We start from the raw sequence: 23,698 nt of genomic DNA, 5'->3' as shown, positions 1-23,698 counted from the left end.
CTCAGAGGCCTGGATTCATGTCTCGGCTCCCCCGCTTTCTGGCTGGCTGACCATGCCAAACTGTGTAATCTTCTGACCTGTGAAATGGAGATACTGCCGACCTCATGGGTTTTTGTGAGATTCTAGGCAAGAGGATGCATGCAGGGCTCTTAGGACATATAGTAAAGGCATGGGTCACAGTAAGTGATCAATCAGCAGTAGCTCTTGCCCGAGCCAGGCCACTTCCCAGGGACAAATCCCACCCTGCCTGGTGTCTCCCCTGAGCTGTGTGTGCCCCCACAGAAGGGGGTTTAGGCTGTTGAACTCTGTCCTCACGTGGTCTTTGGTCTCTCTCTTAGGAAAAGCGCCTCACTTTCTGCGGCTCCAGAACGTCGAGGTGAACGTGGGGCAGAACGCCACGTTCCAGTGCATTGCTGGCGGGAAGTGGTCTCAGCACGACAAGCTTTGGCTCCAGGTAAGGATGGGGGAGGCCGCTCCTCACGCCTGCTCATCCCTTAGTAGGGGATGGACGCGTGTGCTGTGATGAAGGGCTTGGTGGGGAAGGGGAAGGGGTATATTTTGCACACCTCTGCTCCTTGGGTACCATTTAATATCCATGATCCTCTTCAATGTTAACTCCAGTTCTGTTATATAAGCATCGATATACCCCATTTACCGATGGAGAAACTGAGGCCACAGACATTGAAGTGCCAGAAGTAGACCTTTCTGAATAACCATTGAACAAACTTTGTCCTTTAAGCCCTGATTCCCAGGGCTAAGGCAAACTGATATTTTAGATTCTGGGTACATTTCCATTTCCATATGACTTTTAGAATCACTTTGTCAATTTCTGCAAGAAAAACCTGTGGGACTTTGATGGGAATTGATTGCAGTGAATCTATAGCTCACATGGGGAAAAGTGACATTTTAGCAATAGTAAGTCTTTTGACCATGAACATGGTATATATCTCCGCTTATTTAAGATCTTCAGTAATGTTCCCTGGCTGTTATACCTCAGTGGATTTACTGCTGGCCTGTGAACCAAAGAGTCACTGGTTTGATTCCCACTTCTGGCACATGCCTGTGTTGTGGGCCAGGTGCTCAGTAGGCGACGCATGAGAGACGACTGCATATTAGTGTTTCTCTCCCTTCCTCTCTCTCTAAAAATAAGTAAATCAATAAATCTTTAAAAGAAAAGAAAAAAGAAGGCTCTTCAGTAATTTCACTCAGCAAGGTTTATCATTTTCGGTGCACAGGCCTTACGCATCTTTTGTCAGACTTATCCTTAAGCATCTCCTATTTTTGATGCTAGTGTAGAAGACATTTAAAAATTTCAATTTCTGATTTTTTTATATCTAGTATATAGAAATCCAGTTGACTTTCATATATTGATCTCATATCCTGCAACCTGTTAAATTTATTATGACAACCTAAATTTGAATTAATTCAAATAAAATTCAGAACTCGGGTACCCAGCTGCACTAGCCACGTTTCAGGCACACTGTAGCCACTGTGTCAGTCAAGTGCATTTTCAATATTGCAGAAAGCCTAATCGGAGAGCATAGCTCTAGAGAGAGAGCACTTCTGATTCCAGGGAACAGGAGCGTTGCTTGAAAGAAGCTGACTCCAGCATCCTTCAGCTTCATATATTGAAAGATCTCTATCGTTCCTTCTGACGGATATAGTTGGGATACTGGTCCCTGGCTCACGCCCAGCACACTTTGACGGGAAGTCATAGTGTGGCATCTCTTCTTGTCTTGGGGCACCTCTCCTGCAGCTGGGAAGTCCCCGGCCACAGAGCCCATCTAGGGGCCAGCAGTTCTTCCTTGCTCCTTAGCAGGGCAGCAGAATGAAAATAACAGTGATGTCTGCCCACCTTGCTGCCCCGGGCCGCATACCGACCACAGGAGAGCAAAGTGTACTTCCGCGTGTCGCGCGAGCATTAAGTAGTGCTACTTACCCTTTTCATTATACTTAGCTCTGAAGTGCATCAGGCTCCCAAGAAGCTTTGTCATTTTGATGGCATTGCCTCAGCTGAGTCACGAGAATGAGGTGGGACGGTCCTTGGGCACCTTTGTGTGGGTTTCCCAATTATTTGATGGTTGTCACTGCCACACTTTGGAGTTGCACACCCTGAGCCTTGCGGCTGTCAGTGGGAGGGTGTGATTGCGGGGTGTGGTTGCAGTTTTGGAGGAAATGGGTGGGAACGCACAGGGTGGAGCTCTCCCTCATCTTCTTTAGCCACTTTCCGGTGTACACCAAAGCCTGTTTCACAGAGTGGTTTTCAGGTGGCTCACGGTGGGACAGAAAACATGACAAGACAGCGGAAATGGAAAGCGAGGCAGCACGAGATAGAAGGCAAAGAATGCACTGGAGCCGGAAAGAAGGCTCAAACGGTGTTTCTCCACGTCCGCCGCCTGCGTGCACCACAGAGGTGCAGCTGCAACGGAATCGAGGCAGCTTGTCAGAGACACAGTTCACAGTGTCCACGAGATACACACACACCAGTTGCTTGGGGAAGTTCTAACTGTTGCTCACACGGGCCAGACAGGGATTGTTCCCAGGAGTCCTCATAAGGAGACAGCCTCTGCTGTAAGGACCGGCGTTCTCCGCCGCAGTCTTATCGACGGCGCATGAGTCAGTTTCACAGGCCTGCAGCGCATACTGATGCTCTGTGTGAAAGCAGTTTGGGGATGTGGCTGGAGAGGCCGTGGGTGGGCAGTGCGGTCTGACAGAGGCCCCTAGCTCTCTGCTGATCCATCTGCATCCTGGGATACTTGAAGTGTGTCCGGTGAGTGAACTGATTCAATATTTCTTCAAGGAAACCTCCCCAAAATGCTGTCTCCCTCATCTATATTTCAGGAATCGCATGGGCTGTGCTCTCTGGCAAATGCCTGCTGGGCTAGTTAAGTGCAGACTTACATTCAAGAGCGTGCTTGGAAACAAGTTAGCATCTTTCTACAAAACATGCGGTGCTTGTCGTGGCTCCTGCTACCTAAGACATGGCTGCAGCCAGGACAGAGACGGGCTAAGGCAGCAGAGGAGGGTTTCCTATGCACCGTTGTTTTGGGTCTGTTCCTGCATGGAGACGGGCAGCCTGCAGACTCGCCAGAGCTCTGTTACATTTAACAGGCTGGGGCGAGCAGCCTGCGAATTTCCAAAGGAACTGAGGTAGACACACGGGACCGGGAGGCGCCACAGGACAGCTCCAGCAGCGCCGCCTTTCAACAATGCCATCTCCTGCTGTTGCTTCTGAGATAAGCTGAGGACTCACCGAGTCAGCAAAGCAGAAACTTTTTTATCTACGGGCTTTAAGTCAGGGAAATGAAGACAGTGACTTTGTTTCTGGAATAGTATGCCAGTGGCTCTTCTTTCTGGCCATGGTTGGGGAGCAGTCGGTGGGCTCACCATTTGGAAAAATCCCATTGCCTGCGCTGTCGAGAATGCTTGCCTCCGTTTCTGTGGAGCGGGACTCTGTAGCCCGCTCCCCCTTCAGTGGGTTTAAATCATAAATAATAAGTTAAAAAGGAAGACCAGCCTGTACTCCTGCTTTAGACCCTCCTGAAAACTCAGTATGCTCCTTATTTTTTAAGAAAGATGAAATTTTTGTATTTTTAGGGAGAGGGTAAGGGAGGGGAAAGAGAGGGCAATCAACATCAATTGGTTGTCTCTCATGCCCCAACCGGGGACCCCACCACAACCCAGGCATGCGCACTGACCCGGAATCGAACTGGCGACCTTTTGCTTTGTGGGACTAAGCCCAACCCAGCGAGCCACACCGGTCAGGGCCTGGAAACTTACTATGTTCTTACTACTATCTGCCGGTGCCTGCTTTCATGGATTACAGTGTGAGTCCTCCATCCTGAGCCCAGAACAATTCTAATCCTTTAGGTCACAGGTGGCAAACACAAGGCCTGCAAGCTGAATCTGGCCCTCCACCCTGTTTTATCCGGTGGCAGTGCCGAGCTCTTAACTGTTAAGGAGTAGTTACATTTGTACAGTCCTAAAATGACATCCGGCCCCCTGAAGGCAACCTCGAGGCTGATGTGGCCCCCGGTGGAAATGAGTTTGACACCCCTGCTCTAGGGACAAGGCTGGTAAAGGCCCAGCCCAAGGTACAGGCAAGCCCATCTTGTCCTGGGATGACATCTCCTCGAGGCCAAGCGAACACACCGGCCGGGTGGGAGGTCTGTGGCCTCCTGCCTGACCTGCTTCTTTCTTAGGTAACGCACTGGCCTCTAGAACCCAGCTCGGCAGTTTTTCAAGCATTTTTTTCATGTGAGCAGATGGTGTGCACTCTGAGTACAGTGCCTAGTCCAAGGCTTGGGGGGCCCTTTAAAGGGAGAGAAAAGAACAGCATTCAGGGTGCGTGCGAGCAGGTCTGATGGTGCTGGTGGGATCAGCAGTGCGGCACAGCGCTGTACACAGGCACGTGTCTGCAGGAAGACAGTGTGGCCAAAGAGAAGCCAGCAAGTGCCTCTGTAAGTGAAGAGATGTGTGTGTGTGTGTGTGTGTGTGTGTGTGTGTGTGTGAGAAAACCCGTGGTGTATACAGGGTTCAATACCGTCCACAGTTTCAGCATCCACTGGGGTCTTGGAACTAATCCCCCATGGGTCTGGAAGGGGGACTGCTGTATACACATGTACACACGTATTTATAAGCACGCATATGCACATGCCTCTATACATACACACACATAACACTATGAAACACATATCAAGGCATTAATTGATTGTAAAGTTAGATAATGTGTGCTTTTTATTTGCATCTCTATTCTGTTTCACCCAAATACACTGAAATGAATACAGGTGATTACTCTCAATAGAAAAGATGCTAATACAGTGGGAAGACAGTCAGGAATATTCTAAGGATGGCGGGCAGCCTTGGCAGGGCTTTGGGGCAGCCAATTCCTCAGTAGGAGGCCCCCCACTGAGGCTATAGGTAAAATCACCCTTGGGTTTCCCCCACCCCCTCATCACCGCCATCAGATAGTCTTCATCCATGAGGGGCTTTAGCGGTATTTCACGTGTCACCTTGGCTTGATGGCAGACCGTGGCCCCTGGGGGCCACGTCCACACTCCTCAGGGGCTCCAGATCAGGTTCCGTCAGCTGCCCTACTGAGCCGATTTCCAGGCATCCCTGCAAAGGCTTTGCTCCACCAGGGGTTTCTGCAACAAATAACATTTGAAGAGCCTCAGAAATCAGGCCACGTGTCCAAATGCTCCGCGCCGATCCCAGCAGGGGCAGCATATGTGTTTAGACACATCACAGGCACTGAACAGCGAGCAGACCCTAATCTGGCAGGAAAAGGCTCCTGCCCCGTGAGCACATCAGCTCGACAGCAGCCACACTGGGGCTGAGCAGATAAGCACACACATCAGTCCTTGCTGCGGCCGATTCTTCCAGTAAACCTGTTTTCTCGCCCCCCACAGGGCTCACGCTGGCTCCCAGGGCTGTGCGTGTTCTGGAAGCAGCTCCTCCTCCTCCTCCTGCACCTGCATCAGCTGTCCCGGGCACGTGGGACGTCTGCTGTGAATCTAGTGGCCATGCCACAGCTAAACGATGATAACGATAAATTAATAGTACTCATTTCAGCTGATGTTTATTGAGTGGTTACCCATCCAGTGCATTTAATCCTCATGACCAGTCTTTCAGGTAAATACGATCCCCAGCCCACTGGATCGGTGAGGGGACTGAGCCCCAGCGGGGTAACTGAGTGGCACGGATCGGAGCCACACAGGTCGTGAGTGGTTGAGGCAGCATTTGAGCCTCGGTCTGTGCCCTATTCCTAAGTCCTGGGCTCGTCCTTCCGTGCCCACCTCGTGGGCCTGTCACCTTGTGTCACCATCCAGTTTTTCTTTCCATGCAGATGGCTTTCTATTAAAAAAATCATCAGTTTAGCACATATTTACATGCGTCTAATTTGCATTGTACTAGATACTCAAATAGATCTGAGTTTCTCAAACCTACAAAGTCAATGAAATAAAAATACCCCTTAGAATATTTGGCAAGTTTCTCCCCTCGAGTTGCCTTCTTGCTTCTCTTCTCCTTTCTTAGCCACTCTGATTAAACGAGGTGTCTGTGCTCGCAGTGGGGCTTTCCTCGGTCCCCCCCTCTTCCCAGAAGCGGTCCTCCTGAAGGTCACCAGTGTTTTCCTTGTTGCTAAAGCCACAGGCTCTTGTTATCATTGTATGATTATTATTAGTCCTTATATTCGACTCTTTTAGTGTTTGGTGATGCTCCCCCCTTGAAAGTCTTGCTGCCCTCTTGGTTCAATGAAGCCATCGGTCAACAACTATGAAGGGGCCTGAGATTTTACCTTATTTTGAAAGCTGATGAGCAAGGCCGCCCGTTTCACGGATGTTGGCAGAAGATACGAGTCTCCCGGGTCAGAGACAACGCGGCTTATTACTCACCTTACTGCAGGAGGCAGGCGCTTCATGATTGTGACAGTGTTTCTTGTCCCCACCCCCTGAAGTCCTGTGGAGATGATGTGGAGGCAGATCTGGGTGGCATCTGCGTACGGTAGGTCTGTGTCATAGCTGAGGGACCCTGTGCTTAGGAAGCCCCACTCTTTCATTAGCGTCTTTATTGAGATGTAATGTACAAGCCATGAAGTTCAGGAAGTCCACAGTTTGCTGGGGTTTTTTTAGTGGAGTTACAGAGCCGTGGCGCCATCGTCCCGTGCCTTGTGTCTCCTCCTTTTCAGTCACAGGTTCCCCAGATGAACAAACAGCTCCTCCAGAACGGGCCAGGTCAGGACAGCCCAGCTGGGCTCTGGATTTGGGGGAGGTTGCGCGCTCTCAAACTCTTCTGCTCCCCACGCCTCCTCGTCCCTCACCCCGTGCCCCTCATCTCTGGGGCCCCTGGCCGTTCTGGCCTGGCAATGTCCCCTCTCCCACTCATTCGCTCCTCCTTTACTTTCTCATTCCTTTTCATCAGGGTCTCCCCTCAGCCCAGCCCCAGTGTACATGCCTCGGGCTTTGATTCTACCTCATCCTGGCCCCAGTGCACAGGGGCTTGGAGACAGAGTATTGGACTAGACTGATCTGCTTCTTATTCTCTTCGAGTCTACCTTCCGGCAGGGGACACAGATATTAAGCCACTAAGCACAGACTTAAATATTTCATTACAAATGTGACCAGGCTACCAGGGAAAAGAAGGGGCTGCTGAATAGGGAGTAGGGAGAGAGGTGAGGCTTATGAGTGTCAGATTAAGTGCTCGAGGAAGGCGTGGCCCTGGAGCGGAATTCTGCGAGGTGCACTGGAAGTAGTCGAAGGGAGATCGTGCCACGCTGGGAGACGGCATGCGGGCAGGCCCTCTGCCACCTGCTCCCCCTCTTTCCTCAGGGCTGTGGCTTGGCTCCCCGAGGGGCTGACGCCACGACCCTCCTGACTCAGCTGCACCTCTGCAGCCAGAAACCAGCCCCAAAGGAGCAGTCAGCCACGCACTCCAGCATGGCTAATCAAAAATGATTTATGTCCGCTTATGTTTCCTTTAACTTTTAATGAAGAATAATCAACGGCTATTCTCCAGAGACTGCTAAGTAGGACCTGCAGAGAATCGGTGGGCATGACTTGAGCAAGTTGCCAAATGTCATGCCATGGAAACAGTATGACCGGAAGTGAGAAGAATAGTCATTGCGAACGAATTGTAGGAATTCTACCTAAATATTTTCTAGCCAGATTTCTTGAGCAATTAGAACAATTTTCAGCTGCAAAGGCTGGGCCTTATTTCACTTTAACCTTTCTTTTTCCCACTTTTTTTTTTCTTAAATGGCAGGAGCTCAGACCAGCACATGGAGGCAACAGGGCCCTGTATTAGAATGTCTCCCGTCAAACAGGACCAATGTCTGTTACACACAGTTCCCTCTTATTAAGACTGTGATGCTCCCACTTCTGCCGATTGTAAATCAATTACAAGCCTGCATGCGCTCTCTGAAATAATGACAGCCTTTCTCGCAGGCTGTGTCTTATCTCCCTGTGAAGGCAGTCATGTCACAGCACCCAAGAGCAGCGAGGAAGGCGGACTGCAAAGTGGCGAGGCCATTATAGAGGCCTCAATAGCTCATTGGGTACCGTGAGCCATCAGCAGACTCTCCGAGGCCTCAGGTGCTCCTCTTGGGTTTCTCTCCAGGTGGTTCGTGAAGGTAGAGAGGTCTGGCCGGAGCGGAAATATTGAAGTGTGGGTATTTGTAACCCCTGCTCTTGCAAAGAATGTGTATTTCAAACCAAGACAGTTGATTCCGCATAAAACAGAACAAACAAAGGGAAGGTGGAATTCGAGTTGTTTTAAGAGACAGAGACGGATTCAAGAGGAGAAAGAAAAACAGATTTCAGAGGGAACGGTTGCCTTGATGAGAAATACACGACTAAGGTGGGATTAAGCAGCACCACTGATTCAGCTTTGAAACGCCTTTCTCAACCCACAACATGTGTGCCCCCTGGACGATGAATGGGGAAGAGGCTCACCCTCGGGGCGGATTCAGCCCCGTGGGCATATAGCGCAGCAAGCAGACAGCCTCTGGGCAAAGAAAGCAGGTCACCTTCCCTCTTCCTCCCTGCCTCAGTTTCTTCATTTGTAAAATGGGAGTATTCAGAGGGCCTAGCTCATGCTTTGTCATGCATCACAATCACCAGGAAACTCCACCCCTTGTGTTCCTGATTTATTACTCAGGGGGTGGGGCCTGGGAATCTGAAATTTCAGTGAGTTCCCCGGGGTGCCAGTGCAGTGGGTCTGGGGACCGCACTCTGAGAACCACTGCTCTAGATCATTCTGAGAGCATTGTTTTTTTCATGGCAACCGTGTTCTCCTATGAAGCTGGGTATTTCAGTACCCAACTTCATGTGTACGTTTCACCCTTTATGCTGTTTTGTGGGAATCTTAACCCAGCCTGTAAATTCCTCTGGGCAGGAATGATACTTTCCATACTCCAGACTCTCTCATTTCCAGTTTGGTTAAGTAACGAGTACATTTACAGTGTGATCAATAACAGAATAAGGAAAGGGGGGGAAAACTCTCAGGCTGCTAACCCCAATAAACAACATCTACAAGTGGTGACCAGCCCAGGCATTCTCTTCAACGTTCGAATTTCTAACACGTTCCCGGTGACGCTGATGCTGCTGGCCTGGAACCCCCCTTCGCAAAGCACTTGCTGAGGGATTTTTAAAGAATTAAGTGAATTTCCTGGCTGGCCGTAGCTCAGTGGATTGAGTGTGGGCTGTGAACCAAAGTGTCACAGGTTCGATTCCTAGTCAGGGCACATGCCTAGGTTGCAGGCCACGGCCCCCAGTAACCGCACATTGATGTTTCTCTCTCTCTCTCTCTCTTTCTCCCTCCCTTCCCTCTCTAAAAATAAATAAATAAAATCTTTAAAAGAAAGAATTAAGTGAATTCTATCATGTTATCCAGTGAACACGGAGCCTGGCACAGCTCAAGCACTTGAAAGTGTTAGTTAATGTGACTCTTACTACAGAAACGCTCGGACGAACTCACTGAGTTAAAACATTTATCAGACTCACTCAGTTATGGGACTCCGTGCTCGTGGGAGACACTCGAGTGCCTTTTCAGAGGAAGAAGCGTGTTATTTCCGGGGTCCCCCAGCTTTCCCATGGTGTCATTGTTCTGTGGAGGTCAGTTCCAGCCCCATGTTTTTAAAGCCTAGATTTCGACCTGGCTGGCATAGCTCAGTGGATTGAGTGCGGGCTGTGAACCAAAGCATCACAGGTTCGATTCCCAGTCAGGGCACATGCCTGGGTTGCAGGCCATGGCCCCCAGCAACGGCACATTGATGTCTCTCTCTCTCTCTCTCTCTCTCTCTCTCTTTCCCTCCCTCCCTCCCTTCCCTCTCTAAAAATAAATAAATAAAATCTTAAAAAAAAAGCCTAGATTTTGGAGCAGACTACCAGCAAGTAAGGCAGTGGTGGCTCACGGGGTTTCAGGAGACGCTACATGAAACGTGCTACAGGAGGAGGCAGAGAGAGGGCGGTGCCGGGTAGGACGGGTGCTCTCAGTGGTTTTGATAGTATTCCTTATTCTCAGTGCCCCGAACCCGAGGCACTGTGCCTGCTGGCTGCTAAATGCTCACAGCTCCCCACTCCCCAGAGAAGTGCCCTGGGTTCTCCCCCACTCGGCAGGCCAGGGCCAAGGACAGACCGACATGGGGTTCAAATGCTGGCTCCTGGCCCCAAGGAGGGATCAGCGCTGTGCCTTGGCTCATGCCGGGGGTTCCCGGGGGATCGGGCTGAGCTAGACTCCGGTTTTGGCTGCATCCTTGCTCAGCTCTTTGCCTCCCCCCGTCCTCCCCCCACGGTCACCTGCAAGCACTCAGGAGTTGCCATGTCTCAGACTCGGCTTCCCGGAGCCTGACCCACGACGCTGTTATTGGTGCCTACTGGGAAGTTTATTCAGTCGGCTCCTGGACTCGGGGGCGAGAAGATAATTCTGACTTAGGACAACAGACGGAGGTCTGAAAGACTTGCCACAAGAGGAAAGGAAGTGAACCCCGGAATTTCAGAGCAAAGACGTGTGTGTGTGTCTGAAAAGGATTACAGGAGGCAGCAGAAAGTGTCCGACAAACCAGAGGGGAGGCTTCCTTTCGCGCCAGCCACGTCACGCCTCTCTCCGGCTTTTCCCAGGACTTTGACTTTCCCTTCACAATCCCCCTCCTCTTTCCTGGTGTTCCCCACGTTCTCATCCCGGTGCACTGATGTGGCGCCTGACAATCCGGCTGGGAAGGTCTGCTCCCACCCGGTCTCTGGTCGACTTCAGCTGCTGGCATAGCTCCTGCTCTGCCCTTCCCTATGTCCACTCAAACCTACGGGCCCGGATTCCTAAGTTCTTTGCTGCTTAATGACCCATCCCCTTGCATTTTCCCCTCTGCTTCTGTCCGGGGCCGAGACAGTGGCGGGGACCCGTGCTTCTTACACATTCACCCTGTGTAAACCCATCTCCACACTGCCACAGCTCCCTGCGTCTTAGCCTCTCACCATCGCTGGTCTTCCAGAACCCCTCCTGATCTCTGTCCCTTCCTGGGTCCCTGGGCTGCTCTGCATCTGCCTTGACCTTCAGCACCTGCTTGCCCTTGCGGGCGGGCTCATCTCTCTGGATTTAACCTTCACTTCTCCTTGCCCACTGTCCACCACAGCGCTCTTTCCTCTCGTGACTCTGGGCCCTCCTGCTCGCTCCTGTCCTGCCGCTGTCTGCTCCTAATATGACAAGTGTGATTATCAGAAGTCTCCTTTCCCCGAGATTTTATAAGACAACCTACGATTTCCCATTTTTTTGACGGGACAAAGCCTGGTGGTTCTGGAGCTAAACAGAAAAGCGTGAATCACCGTTCAGGGGGATGCACCTAATCCTTGCTGGTCCTGCAGGATCTGACATCATTAAGGAGAAAATAAATAATACTGGAGGGGACATCGAAATAAAGTACAAATGAAATGGGAAAACTGAATGTTTTGCACTGAATCAGCCCTTTAGCCCTTTGCGTTAGTTTCTTGTTGCTGATGTAACAAGCCACACAAACGCAGTGGCTAAAAACAATGTGAATTCGTTACTTCACGTTGTGAGGTCAGCAGTCCGAAATGGCCCGCACGGCCTGCAGTCGGGGTGTCGGCTGGGCTGTGCGCCTTCTGGAGGCTCAGAGGGAGAAGCCCTTTCCTGCCTTCTGGAAGCTGCCCGAAGTCCTTGGCTCGTAGCTCCTTCCTCCACCTTCAAGCCATCACCCACATCACCCTGACCTCTGTTGTTGTCACCACATCTTTTCTGACTCTGTCCCCTCTGCCTCCCTCTTTCACACATAAGGTCCCTTGGGATGACACCGGGCCCCCCTGGATAACCCCGGCTAACCTCAGGATCCTTAGTCCCATCTTCAGAGCCCCTTTCGCCACGGAAGGTGGCATAGCCACAGGTTCCAGGGACTAGGATGTGGACAGCTTCAGGGGAGGGGCGTGATCCTGCTTACCCCACTTTTCATGGCGAATTTCACGGTTAATTCAGAGAACGCCGCTAATGCCGGAATATGCCTCCAGTGCAAAGTGTTTCACACACCTTCTCATTTATTCATTGCCATAGCTCGTGGGGTAGACACAGGATCAAGTCCATTGTGTCTGTGAGGCAACTGAAGCTCAGCGAAACACGTCACCTGCCCAGGTTGGCACACACTGAAGATCTGGTGGCCTGTTTTACTGGCGCTCCCTCTCCTGTCTTTTTGGGGCCCCACCCTGTCCTCTTACAAGTGTCTAAATACCTGTAGCCTCTTGAGAGCTCGCTCCCCTGTGGCCATGGGGGGACAAGCCACATCCTTGGATTTGGAAACAATCCCAGACGAGGAGTTTTAACCCAGATTGGTTTATGTATTCATTCCAGCACATTATTTTTTAGTCTGGATTTCTATATGCTTCCTTATCCTTATGAGTCCATATTTTTATGAACCAGATACCTGAGTTACTATGGTTTTCAGAAATTTTAATCAAGGAGATGGTGGGCCATTTGAAGCTGAAAATTTGGGTTCTATTTTCGTATGGGAGAGTGACCTAGTATTTCCCAGGATGTGATTTGTGTTCCTTTCTTTCCGCTCTCTACCTTAGGATACCAATTACTTCCGTGGTAGTTAGCTGTCTGGTCTCCGTTTTCTTCATCTCTCCAGTCCCTTTCATCTTTGCCGTTTGGCTGTCTGGCTCTTTGGTTCTCCTTTTCAAGCCTGTCCTCCAGGTCCCCGATTTTCTGCAGCATTACTCCCGGGACTAATCAACTCCTAACGCCGTTCTGAGTTCTGCAGGCGGCATTATTTGCTTCTTGTAATTCTTCCCTCAGCATCTCTAGGCTTATTCGCTTATTTGTTTCGGGGGCACCTTTCCTCATCCACTCCTCTCCCAGCGCCTGTTTCTTAGAGCCCGTGTGTTGCTACCACCCTTGCTCTCTCCCTTCTCATACCCGGAATGTCTTGGCTGCCCAAAGCCTGGGATGTTTGAGAAAGAGTCCTGTGTCTCCTGAGCTGTGTGTTTGGTTGGAGCATACATATGCATCTTTAATTATTACCTCCCTCCTTCTATGGAACTTCCCTCTTCTCTACCCCATCACGGTGGTTTTTTTTTTCTTTTTCTTTCTTTGATCCTCAGCTAAGAAATTGATTGCAAAACAGGTGGATCCTGGGCACAGCCATGACTCGCACTCTCCCCCACTGGGGAGTGAGGGTGCATTACAGCTACACGGGTGACGTTTCCAGGACAGGCTGTGAAGCCAGACGCTCTGCACTCACATCCCAGCTGTGCACACTTGCGCAGGCAGCTGCGCTTCTCTGGGCTCCAGCCTCCTCATTCATGTAATACAGATACCGTATGTCCACCCTATGAATTTTTGTGAGGAATTAATGAGAAGGCGTGTAAAACAGCCCATGCTCGTGAGAAGTCACTGCTAGCTTAAAAAACGAAGAAAAAAGTGTGTATCCTGCTAAAAGGAAAGCAGGTTAGAAGATACCCACCCGTCACTCGTCACTCACTCACTTGTCACTCACTCACGCCCTCCACAGCAGCCTTGCAGGACCTTGCCCAGCAGTGGGGAGAATGGGCTTCTTTGGCGACTCCTTCCCTTCCCAGGCTCTCCCACGCATCAGCCAACACTTCCTCCAGTCAGGATCCTTCCCTGCAGTTTTCCACAACTTCCTCTACGTCTTCTTTGCACCGTTTGGGGAAGGGAAGATGGGTTTGGAGTCTGGCCATTCCTCATCATTCCATCCTCGTTGTAACACGCGGCATGTCGGCAGTAACAGCCCTAAGGACTTTCCCTCCCCCTTCCATTTCCTTGCCTTGTTGTTGTGGTGGTTGTTGTTTTTTAAACTGGTCATGTTGCTCACTTTCTGGTGGGAGAGAGGTGGTGACTGTCTTTCACACTGCCGTGGCTTTTTAAAATACCAGTTATTTGATTATTTTCAAGTATAAAAGCAAAACATGTTTAAGGCAGAAAGTCCAGAGAATGAGAGAAAGTAAAAGGAGGAAGGAACTGGCCTGACCGGTGTGGCTCAGTGGGCTGGGCGTCGCTCTGCAGACCGAAAGGTCGCTGGTTCCATTCCTGCTCAGGGCCCGTGCCTGGGTTGCGGGCCAGGTCCCTGTGTGGGGCTGTGTGAGAGGCAACTGATAGATGTTTCTCTCACACATTCACGTTTCTCTCACTCTTATTCTCCCTCCCCTCCCTTAAATTCTAAAAATAAATTTAAAAAATCTTAAAAAACAACACAGAAGAAACTCATCACCTGCCATCTCCCTGTCCAGGCTGGAGCAAGCCCCGTGTGGACACCTTGGCCTCCTGCCCACGGCTGCGCCCTGCTGTCCCACCTCATTTGCTTCCTGCAGTCCTGACACATCACTGACGGGGCAGTGGAAGGTGACAAGGGTGGCAGTAGGTCGCCACGTGGGGGAACTGTTTACTTGGTGCAGGACATGATGAAGCGTGCCTCTTGGAAGACCCGGGACATAGGGAAATTTATAAATCCCAAGGCTTCCCGAAATCTGACCAGATGATGAAAACACTCGATTCTACTTTTGGAGAAAAAAAATTAACTTAAGGCAGGCAACGACAAGAAGGTCTTAGTGAAAAGAACGCTTGGCTTGAAGGTGCAAAACCTGGATCAGAGACTTATTCACTCCACATATTTATATAATCTCACTAACATGCAAGTTCTTTGGCCGTGAGGATTTAAAAGGAGATCTGGGGTCTGGTACATAGTAGGTGCTTAATAAATATCCACTCAAACTGCATCCTCGTGCATGTGCCTGACCAGTTATCATAACTTGCTGCTGTGCAGGGGTCCTATTCAAACCCAGAACATCACCCCTAAGATTCAGGATGAGAAAGGCAAAACTGCTTGTGCATTTACCTGGGTTGTGGAAGTGTTTATCACGCCCCGAGGTTTGTGGGAGCAGTGCTGCAGGCGAACAGAGCACAGGCCTGCTCTCGGGAGCCACAGTCTGCAGTGGGAAACACCTGTAGGCAAAACTGCGTGAGAAGCCTGTGCCACCCATAAAGAGTGAATAGCTTCCAGAAGGTGGCGTGACAGTGGGGGGACTTACCGGAGATGGCGATGAACTGAACTGGGTTTTAAGGGAGAGGGAGTGTCTCTAGGGACTCAGGAGATTCCAGGCAGAGGAAGGAGCACATGCAAAGGAGGGGAGGAGGTGCTGAAAAGCCTGCATCCACACTCTGTCCTGGGGACAGGTTGGTCCTCGGTGGGGTGCAACTCAGAGCCCGCGCTGGGGTACCAGGACACTAGTGTGGGACCGGAGACTGGACTGTTGTTGATGACTTTAAGGGTTGGGTTTTCTCTAATCTGTCTGAGTCTGTCTTTGAGGGAGCCCTGTCTTTACTGCTTAATAGATGAAGGGAAATGGGGGGAAGGTTAAGGGGCTGGGTGTCGACCCCCATGTGCAAGCTGAGCAAGGAACCAAAGTGTTTAGAAGGGGCCAGGGCCCTCTCCTTACCACCAGGCATTTGCCCCCCTGAATAAGCCCACCAGCAGAGTTTATTCTTAAATCAGATCACTCCCCAAAACCAGCCAGGGAAACCCCTTATGACTGACTGTCACCACCCCCTTCCCCAGCCCCTTCGGTGGGGATGGGTGGGGCTTCCATGCTCACAGTCACCAGGGAGAGCACAGGATCATTTGATTTCTCCTCTCCCTCTTTTCCTTTATCCTGCAGCAATGGAACGGCAGGGACACAGCCCTTATGGTGACCCGCGTGGTCAATCACAGGCGCTTCTCGGCCACGGTCAGCGTGGCAGACACTGCCCAGCGGAGCGTGAGCAAATACCGCTGCGTGATCCGCTCGGACGGTGGCTCCGGAGTGTCCAACTACGCGGAGCTGATCGTGAAAGGTGAGTGTGCCAGCCCCGCCTCCCGCCTCTCCTCACTCGGTGGAGGTAAGGGGGTGGGAGGGGCGAGGGACCTTTGCTCATCTGCTTCTCCTCCTCCCCGTCGGGAGTTTAAGACCCCCACACACCCTGCCACACTCCCCAAAAAGACACATTATTGTACAATCGTGCAGTATTGCACTATTATTGAAAATTGGGTCTTACATGTCGGATCCGTATGTGAAAGTCTGTGGGATACTCGTATAACATAGGAGACATCTCCAAATTCTGCTCTGTTTTGCATTTAAAGGTAGAATCAGCCCATGTCCTTGTGTGTTGGTGGTGGGCTTTTGCAGCATCCAGAGAGTACAGTCGTTTCTGAGGAATTTTTAGAAATTTGAAAACACAGTATAATGACAATATTTTGGAAGGATGTTTGAAATAAGCAATCCCTCCCTCCACTGGCCTTGATTTAATTCTTTTCAACTTTCTTGTTCACCTTGAAGGATCGTTGATCTGCCTTCCATTAAAATACGCACGTGGCTTTCTTTCTGCTTCTTTCAAGGGGCTGGATGCCCGATTATGCCTGGAAGTCCATATAATCTTTGTTATAATGCTTAGTGGGCGTATGCTGGTTCAAGTGAATCATGCAGTATTTTCAAATCTCCCTGTTTGTAGTCGTTTAGGTAATTCCAGGTGTTTCTGTTGTTGTTTATCTTCCCTTTGTGCGTGCAACAATTAACACCCCAACGGCGTTCTCTAAAGAGAACATTTTTATCCTATTGAACCAGATTATTCTCTTGGATGAATTCCCTAGGGGTAGAGTTGGTCGGCCAAAGAATGCGAGGATCATTACGGATTTTTCTTTGTTTTGCTATATTGCTTTTGCAAAAAAAAAAAAAAAAAAAGTTTGACAGGTTACATTGGCAACAGCAGCATATGAATGTACTCATTTTCCAGTGTTATGTTCACCGATTAAAATTTTAATGTAGCATAATTTGGTGGTTGCAATAAGGAAGCCGATCCTCTTTCGCTAGCTGTGGAGTGGTACCTGGTGTGCTTGAAGGTAAAAACATTGATTGACCGCCCGCCCCCCCGCCTGGAAGGCTCCTGAGTGGGTTTCCTCAGCCCAAGTATGGGTTGGTGTGGAAGCCTTGACCTCCCTTTGCTGGGCCCCGGGGAACTGGTAGCCTGGCCCGGACCAGAGTGGGGTTTGCGCTCTGGGATTCTCTCTCCAGGGTTGCCCTGACTCTTGACAGACATTCATTCACGTGGCTGACCATTTGTCTCAGCCCCAATGTCATCGTGTCATCCTCTGGGAGATAATTTCCCCGACGCCCCCAGCCCCTGACCCCCTATTCTGGTGATTGCTTCCTCCCGCATCCCCTGTCTCTCCTTCTGCACTATCATGCTTCAGAATTATAGTTTTCCTTTGTTTACTTGATAGTTTCCTATCTCACCCTCTGGGATACAAGCTCCGTGAGAAGAGGGGCCTCTTCCATTTGATTCATGCTTCACAGCTGGTCCCTGGAGCGCAGCAGAGTACCCGGTCCACGAGCTGAGCACGCTGAACCACGTGAGATCGTGGGTTCGACTGTTTAAACCTGTGCAGCCCTTCGCTTCATAAGGCTCAGCCTTAAAGTATTTGTTGAATGAAGGATGAGTGAATGGATTATTGGCCTCAGCAGGAATTCATTTTATCCCCATACTGCCGTGAACACTTAGGCCGAAGATCAACAAATTAGGCGGTCGTGAACAAAACAACCAGAAAAAGATCCCATCATTTTGATTGCATTAGGCTTCCCCTTCCTTCCTTCCCTCCTTCCTCTCTCCCTTCCTTCCTCCCTCCCTTCCTTCCTTCCTTCCTTCACCAATGGATTGTTTTGTGTGACAAGTGCCCTTTGCGGGCCTTTCAGGTTCTCCGTGAATATGTAATTTCCTGGGCTGCCCCCTCTGGAACGCTCCTTATACCCCTTGTGTGGTGGTCTCCCGCACTGGAGTGGAAGTCCCAGGCATGTTGGACTGAGTTGCCTCGCACTCTCCGTGGTCTCGCCAGCACCTCATGTGCCTGGCACAAAGCTGGTCATGAGAGAGTAAGGAGAGTGACTAGGGGAGCTAGCATAGCATCCCGAACTTTTCACATGGGACAAATGGAACCAGAAAGCATGTTTTCTTCCCTGCATCCCCCGTTGTGGAGGAGGAGGCCTGGAAGGCCAAATGCAGAGGCCTCTGGGACAGGATGTGAGCCCCGTGGTGAAGCATCGTCACCTTTATTTGGGTCACGGGGGCAGTGATAGATCCTTTGCCGGCCGTGCAGCCCGGGCCAGAGAGCAGCCTGGAGGGAGCCGTGTGAGGCCAGGGTTGTGAACGGACCCAGCAGCGATGCTGCTCGGAATCCCCGCACCTGTGGCCCTCTTGGCTCTAAGGGAAGTGCTGGGTGGGCTTGTTCAGTCTCCTTCCCAGTGGCTGATGACGAGTTGGTGTTCACTGTAGCCTGGTCCCGTTTTAGTAGGTCTTGGGAATCCTTTATGGCAGGGGTCCCCAACCCCCAGGCCATGGACCGACCATGGTTGGTCTGCGGCCCATTAGGAACGGGGCCACACAGCAGGAGGTGGACGGCAGGCCAGCGAGCAAAGCTTCACTCACAGTACTGCTTAAGCTCCTGTGTCCAGGCCCCGCCGCCACCCACCCTCCCCCTCCCCCCGCCGCAACCAGTCCCTGGAAACATTGTCTTCCGTGAAACTGGTCTGTGGTGTCAAAAAGGTTGGGGACCACTGCTTTATGGGATACCACTTTTTTTTAGCTGGGGTCCAACCAGGGGCTGGCTCATGCTGCTTTGGCCACACCCAGAGGGCCTGAGGATCGTGACCTTGTTGGCACCTGTATCACAGTGTTGTGACCAGCCTGGGAAGGGTGTAGACTGCAGACAATAGGCGAGGCCCACGACATGCATGTCTGGACCGGTTGCTAGCTTGCCTTTTTAAACCGTTGCTCCCTACCTCTCTAGAATAGAGCCGTAACTCCTAGGTTTCTGGAGAAGTAAATCTAACCCGTTCCTAGACACACACACACACACACACACACACACACACTCACTCCCAATGAGCTAGTAGCACCCAAACCAAACAAGAAAGGGAAAGGCAGGGGGCACCCAGAAGCACCAGGAACCCATTTGAAGGCAGCAAACCTGAGTGTCTGGGGCAAAGCGTTTTGTGAAGAATGACTCAGTCACCTCTTTGAGCCCTTGCTGCTGCGGCTGAGCCAGGGTGCGTCAGTCCTTTAATACTGGAGTATCTGCATTTGTTTACAAAACAAAACAAGAAAAAATTCAAATCTTCCTTCTTTCAGGAATGGGAGAAAATACGAGAAACAAAACAAAAACATCCTCAAGTGCACCCCCAGGGTGTGGGGCCGTTCTCTGAATTGAGTTTCCTCTTCCTGGCTCTCACAACACGCCAGTGTTGGTGATGGGTGTGGGCTGAGGTCAGCACTCTGGCGGCGGGGGCAGGGGGCACCCCGGGCAGCTGTTCTCCCAGGGTTCTTTCACATTTAGTTCCCATTCAGAGACAGAAAAGAGCTCTGGAGACGGGATGCCCAGGTTTGAATCCTGGCCCCATCTTATCCCAGCTCTCTGACCTTGACCGTTAACCTCCCCCTGGCTCATCTGGGAATGAGGACATAGGATCGCCTCCCTCAGAGGGCGTGTGTCCTAAGGACTAATTGAGACAGTGGAGGTGGGAATTCCTAGAATAGTGCCTGGCCCACTGCCCGACACACGTTTGTTTCATGAGATAACTTGCCTGGGTGGGTGGGTAGGGACGGGACAGCTGACCCAGGTGCTGATGGAACTGCTCTCCGTGTGGCCTTGATGAAAGCATTGAAGGCTTCCTCTGCAAAGTGGGGCCTGGAGCTCTCTCCACACAGTCACGTGCTGAGCATAAGGGGAGGGAGGGAGGGAGCACAAGTGCCGATGTATGGGCCCGGGAACATTTGGGCCAGGGAGTCCACGCTAGGCCAGACTCCCCGGGTCTGCTCCTGAATGCACACTGGTGGGCTGGAAGTCTGGGGGCAAAGGGCAAGTAGCTGGTCCTGCCTGTGCTCAGCCATCTGACCACATGCTCCCCACCCCACCCGGCATCGCCCATTCAGGACTCAGGCCACACTGGGGCTGGGAAGTCACTGTGCCCCTCAGTGCCCGAGGCTGCTGGTATCCGGAGACCCCTCTGATGGCGTTCCCGGCGGATTCCGGCGCTGGGCCCAGCGGCAGAGGCCCCGCCTGGGTTTCTGTCATCTGCCCCTAAACAGGCGTGTTTGTGGCCGGCTTGCTCACGGCTAGTGGGCTGTCCTGGGGCCGAGCATCCGTGCTTCTGAAGACGCCGCCTAATTTGAGTGCAGGTAATATCAGATTCTCGGGGCGACACACAGATCCAAATGAAAGCAAATTGGAATTACTTAACTCTAAAGAGCTGTTTATTGAGTTGTGATAACGTACCTGGGTGTACATTAGATTACTCGGTAATGGAGGTTTTGCTCAATTGGTGATCCGGCTGTGTGCCCTACCTGTTCCAGACCGGTACTCAGAAATGCGCAGAATCTCTCCCCGTCTCCAGGTTTCTGACTGTCTTTGATTTCAAGGCATCTTCACTTATCCCAAGGATGTAGGTAGGTCTCTTCAACCGAAGTTCTGCAGATGTGGTCCTGGTGAGAACTCTCTAACATAAAAAAAATTGTCATTGATAGTGATTTTTAAATCTGTCTTCCAGCTCCATTTAGTGACCTGTCATGGGCTGGGAACCCTCTTATCAGGAGACAGATGAGTGCCCAGAAAAATGTATCGTACTGGTGCCGAGAGCAAATGTTCTGATTTAAGTAACGATGTGACTGCCGGGGCAGCTTGGTCGTTTCAAGAGTAGGGCTTTGGGATGCAACCACACCAGACTTTCAGTCTCCGTCCTGGCCCCAGCTGTCTGTCTGTGTGACTTCAGGCAAGTCACGTATACACTCCGGGCCTCAGTTTCCTCGTGTGTTCAATGGAGGTGAGTATATCTAATGGGATCCTTGTGAGAGGGGACAGTACATGTAGAGATCCTAGCGTGAAGCGGACACGCAGGCAGTTACACCTGTACCTATCAGTAGTCACATTTTACTGTCATATTTGCGGGTAAAACTCGAGCACATTTTTTGTGCTTTCTTGTCCTTAAAGGAACCAGAGGCTGCACCGCAGAGATTTAAATTTAGTCGTCTTCGGGTCTCCTCCTCTGACACGGGATGGATCTCAGCAAATGCGGCCTGTTGGGCAAAATCCATGTCAGGAATGCTTTGTTTGTCCCACTTTTTTAAAAAGATTTTTATTTATTTATTTTTAGAGAGGGAAGGAGGGAGAAAGAGAGAGAGAGAGAAACATCAATGTACGGTTGCTGGGGGCCGTGGCCTGCAACCCAGGCATGTGCCCTGACTGGGAATCGAACCTGTGACACTTTGGTTCGCAGCCCGTGCTCAATCCACTGAGCTACGCCAGCCAGGGCTATGTTTGTTGCATTTTTTAAAAAACACTTTGTTCTGATATTTAACTCCCACACACTTCTTCACATGGTCTCTAGATCTGGCTCCTCTCTGTCTGACTCCCGATCCCCTATATTCATCTCTTCACTCTCTTTTTTGGCTACGCTGGTCAATTCCGTCTTCCTTGAACCACATCAAGGTTGCTCTGACTTCCGGGCCTTTGTGCTTGCTGTTCTTGCTTGACCTGAAATGCTTTTCTTTTAGATAATTATCTGGCTCATTGGTTTTGTTCACTGGGGTCCCTGTTCTGACATTAGCCTCTCAGAGTCTCCCCTGACCACCTTCACTAAAAAGCTCCCAGTCCTGCCTCTTGGAACTCTGTACCCTGGTGCCGTGCTGTGGTCTTCTTCCTGGCTCGTACCGCTGCCTGACTTTGTCCCTGAGATCTGTGTATTATTACACAGGCTTCTGCAGGGAGACACTGCGGAGGTTTTGCTTTCTGTTGGACCCACAACACCTGGGACAGAGGTTGGCATAGAGAAGGGGCTTGAACATTTGCTATATCCAGTGGAGAGTTCTCGAATCATTACTTCACGGCCCGCAGTGGCATTTCAGGCTCCTCACTCACCCGGCCTTCCTTTGTCTAAGCGTCTCGTGGTTGTTTGAACTCAAGGTTCTCCTCCTGCCTCGAAGCAAGTTCGATCTCCTTTATGAGTGCCTCTCCAGCATTTCCTTTATGTGTTTTTCTTCATTATATGCTTCCTAGTTATGGAAGCTATAAGCTTTTTCATTCCCCATGTTGCCCCTCCATGGCCTTATGTGTCCTGCTTTGGTTGCAGTTCTGGGGTCTTGGCTGACCTGCCGTTACTGTGCTGCTTACGCCGTCTCCCATGTTGCCAGGCTAGTGGTCATTGGCAAACCTCAGGGCTCTCTTCCATGCCCCTCACGGGCAGGCTGGTCTTATAGGGAGCCCTCCCTAAGCCCGGCCGTCTGGAGTATACCTACGTCAGCCTATGCTTTAAAGTCATAGACACCTTTTTGACACCTTTTCATGTCAGACTTAGCCCACCTCCTGCCCCACTCCGTGTCTGACCTTGGCTTCCCAGGCAGATGCTATTTCAGAGAAACTTCAGCATCTTCATCTTCTCTGCAGGCTTTATTCTCTGTAGAAGAATATCCTGGTGACCAGGTTCTTATTTTTTGTCTTTTCTTCAGTCATAACTTTTGTTAATGGATTGCATTTTTTTTTTTTTTACCATGACTGCCCTTGGCAGGCCCACACAGATTGCAAATCAGAGGGCTTGGGTTCAGATCCCGGTCCTTCTCTGGATTAGCTATGTGAATGGGGAACATCATTTCATGGCTCCCTCCTTATAAAACAGAACAACAGTGTGGCTCTGGATTTGGGACAGGGGCCATGGCGGTGTCCTTCCTCTGTAAACAAGGTGCTGTCCATAGGTTTCTGCTCATCTTCACCAGTCTCTGTCATCCCCGAGTTTGCCAGCTGCCAGTCCTAGCCCTTGCCTCCTGCCTCCTGGAGAATGTCACCGTTAGCTTTTCATGCGAAGAGAAGAATGACAGATGGGAGGAAAGTGGGAAACTTAACTAGGACATATGTGTGTGGGGAGGCGAACCAGGGGATACGTGTGTGTATTGTATTCTATATGGGCACAAAGACCAGCTTACGGTATTTTTGGAAAAGCGCAAATGTGGATAAATAAAACCTGACAAGTGTTGGTTTCCTGGAATTATTTTGACTACTTCATCAGCTGCATGCTGACGTGTTGCATTAACACTTTTAACACGTTTGGAAATTAAATCAAATGGCAACTGCATTAAATTCCCGTTCACTTGGAACATTACCCTGCCGTGTTCGAATGGAGGAATTAGCTGGGGTATGGGGAGAGCTGTGAGATCTGTAGTTAGCTAGCATTTGTGGGCCGTTTATTGCATGCCAGACACTGCCGGGGATATTTCACATGAGATTCTGTTTAATCCTTACATGCTCCCTTTTTTCTGATGAGGATGTTGAGGCCTGGTTACCCAGCCTCCTTAGAGTCTCACTGCCGAGGTCTGTTCTCTTCTACGTAATTGAGACTTCTTTCTGGCCCTCCTAATGCTACTTTTCCCTCGTGTTCTATTCCAGAACAGGTATACACTGAATACTGGGCTCAGTTAAATGCAGTGAAACTGTGGGCTCCAGGTTTGGAAGGATGCTCCAGGTCGTTGCCTCTGTTCCCCCTACTGGAGCCTGATTCACTCAGAAATGGTACAGCCTCTGCCTACCCCTGGGGTCCTTACCTGATGGTGATTTCATCCCCCAGGGGTCACTGGGTGATGTCCAGAGGTGTTTTTAATTGTCACAGCTGGA

The 23,698-nt window shown here is 50.7% G+C and overlaps 1 protein-coding gene across 11 annotated transcripts in view; it reads left to right on the top strand.

Annotated features, from left to right (window-relative positions):
• The window catches only part of PTPRT (protein tyrosine phosphatase receptor type T), a 944,823-nt gene that overhangs the window by 352,984 nt on the left and 568,141 nt on the right, over nucleotides 1–23,698 (top strand). For all 11 annotated transcript variants that reach the window (XM_036009848.1, XM_036009845.1, XM_036009847.1 and 8 more), the window contains exons 5-6: nucleotides 339–454; nucleotides 15,675–15,849. In XM_036009848.1, coding sequence (XP_035865741.1) covers nucleotides 339–454; nucleotides 15,675–15,849 — 291 coding nt within the window. The remainder of the gene's footprint in view (nucleotides 1–338; nucleotides 455–15,674; nucleotides 15,850–23,698) is intronic.

Source organism: Phyllostomus discolor, chromosome 9 (assembly GCF_004126475.2).
Source record: "Phyllostomus discolor isolate MPI-MPIP mPhyDis1 chromosome 9, mPhyDis1.pri.v3, whole genome shotgun sequence".
NCBI classification, from domain to species: Eukaryota; Metazoa; Chordata; class Mammalia; order Chiroptera; family Phyllostomidae; genus Phyllostomus; species Phyllostomus discolor.
Note: the sequence above shows the minus strand (reverse complement) of the source record. Positions and strands in the feature narration are given on the sequence as shown.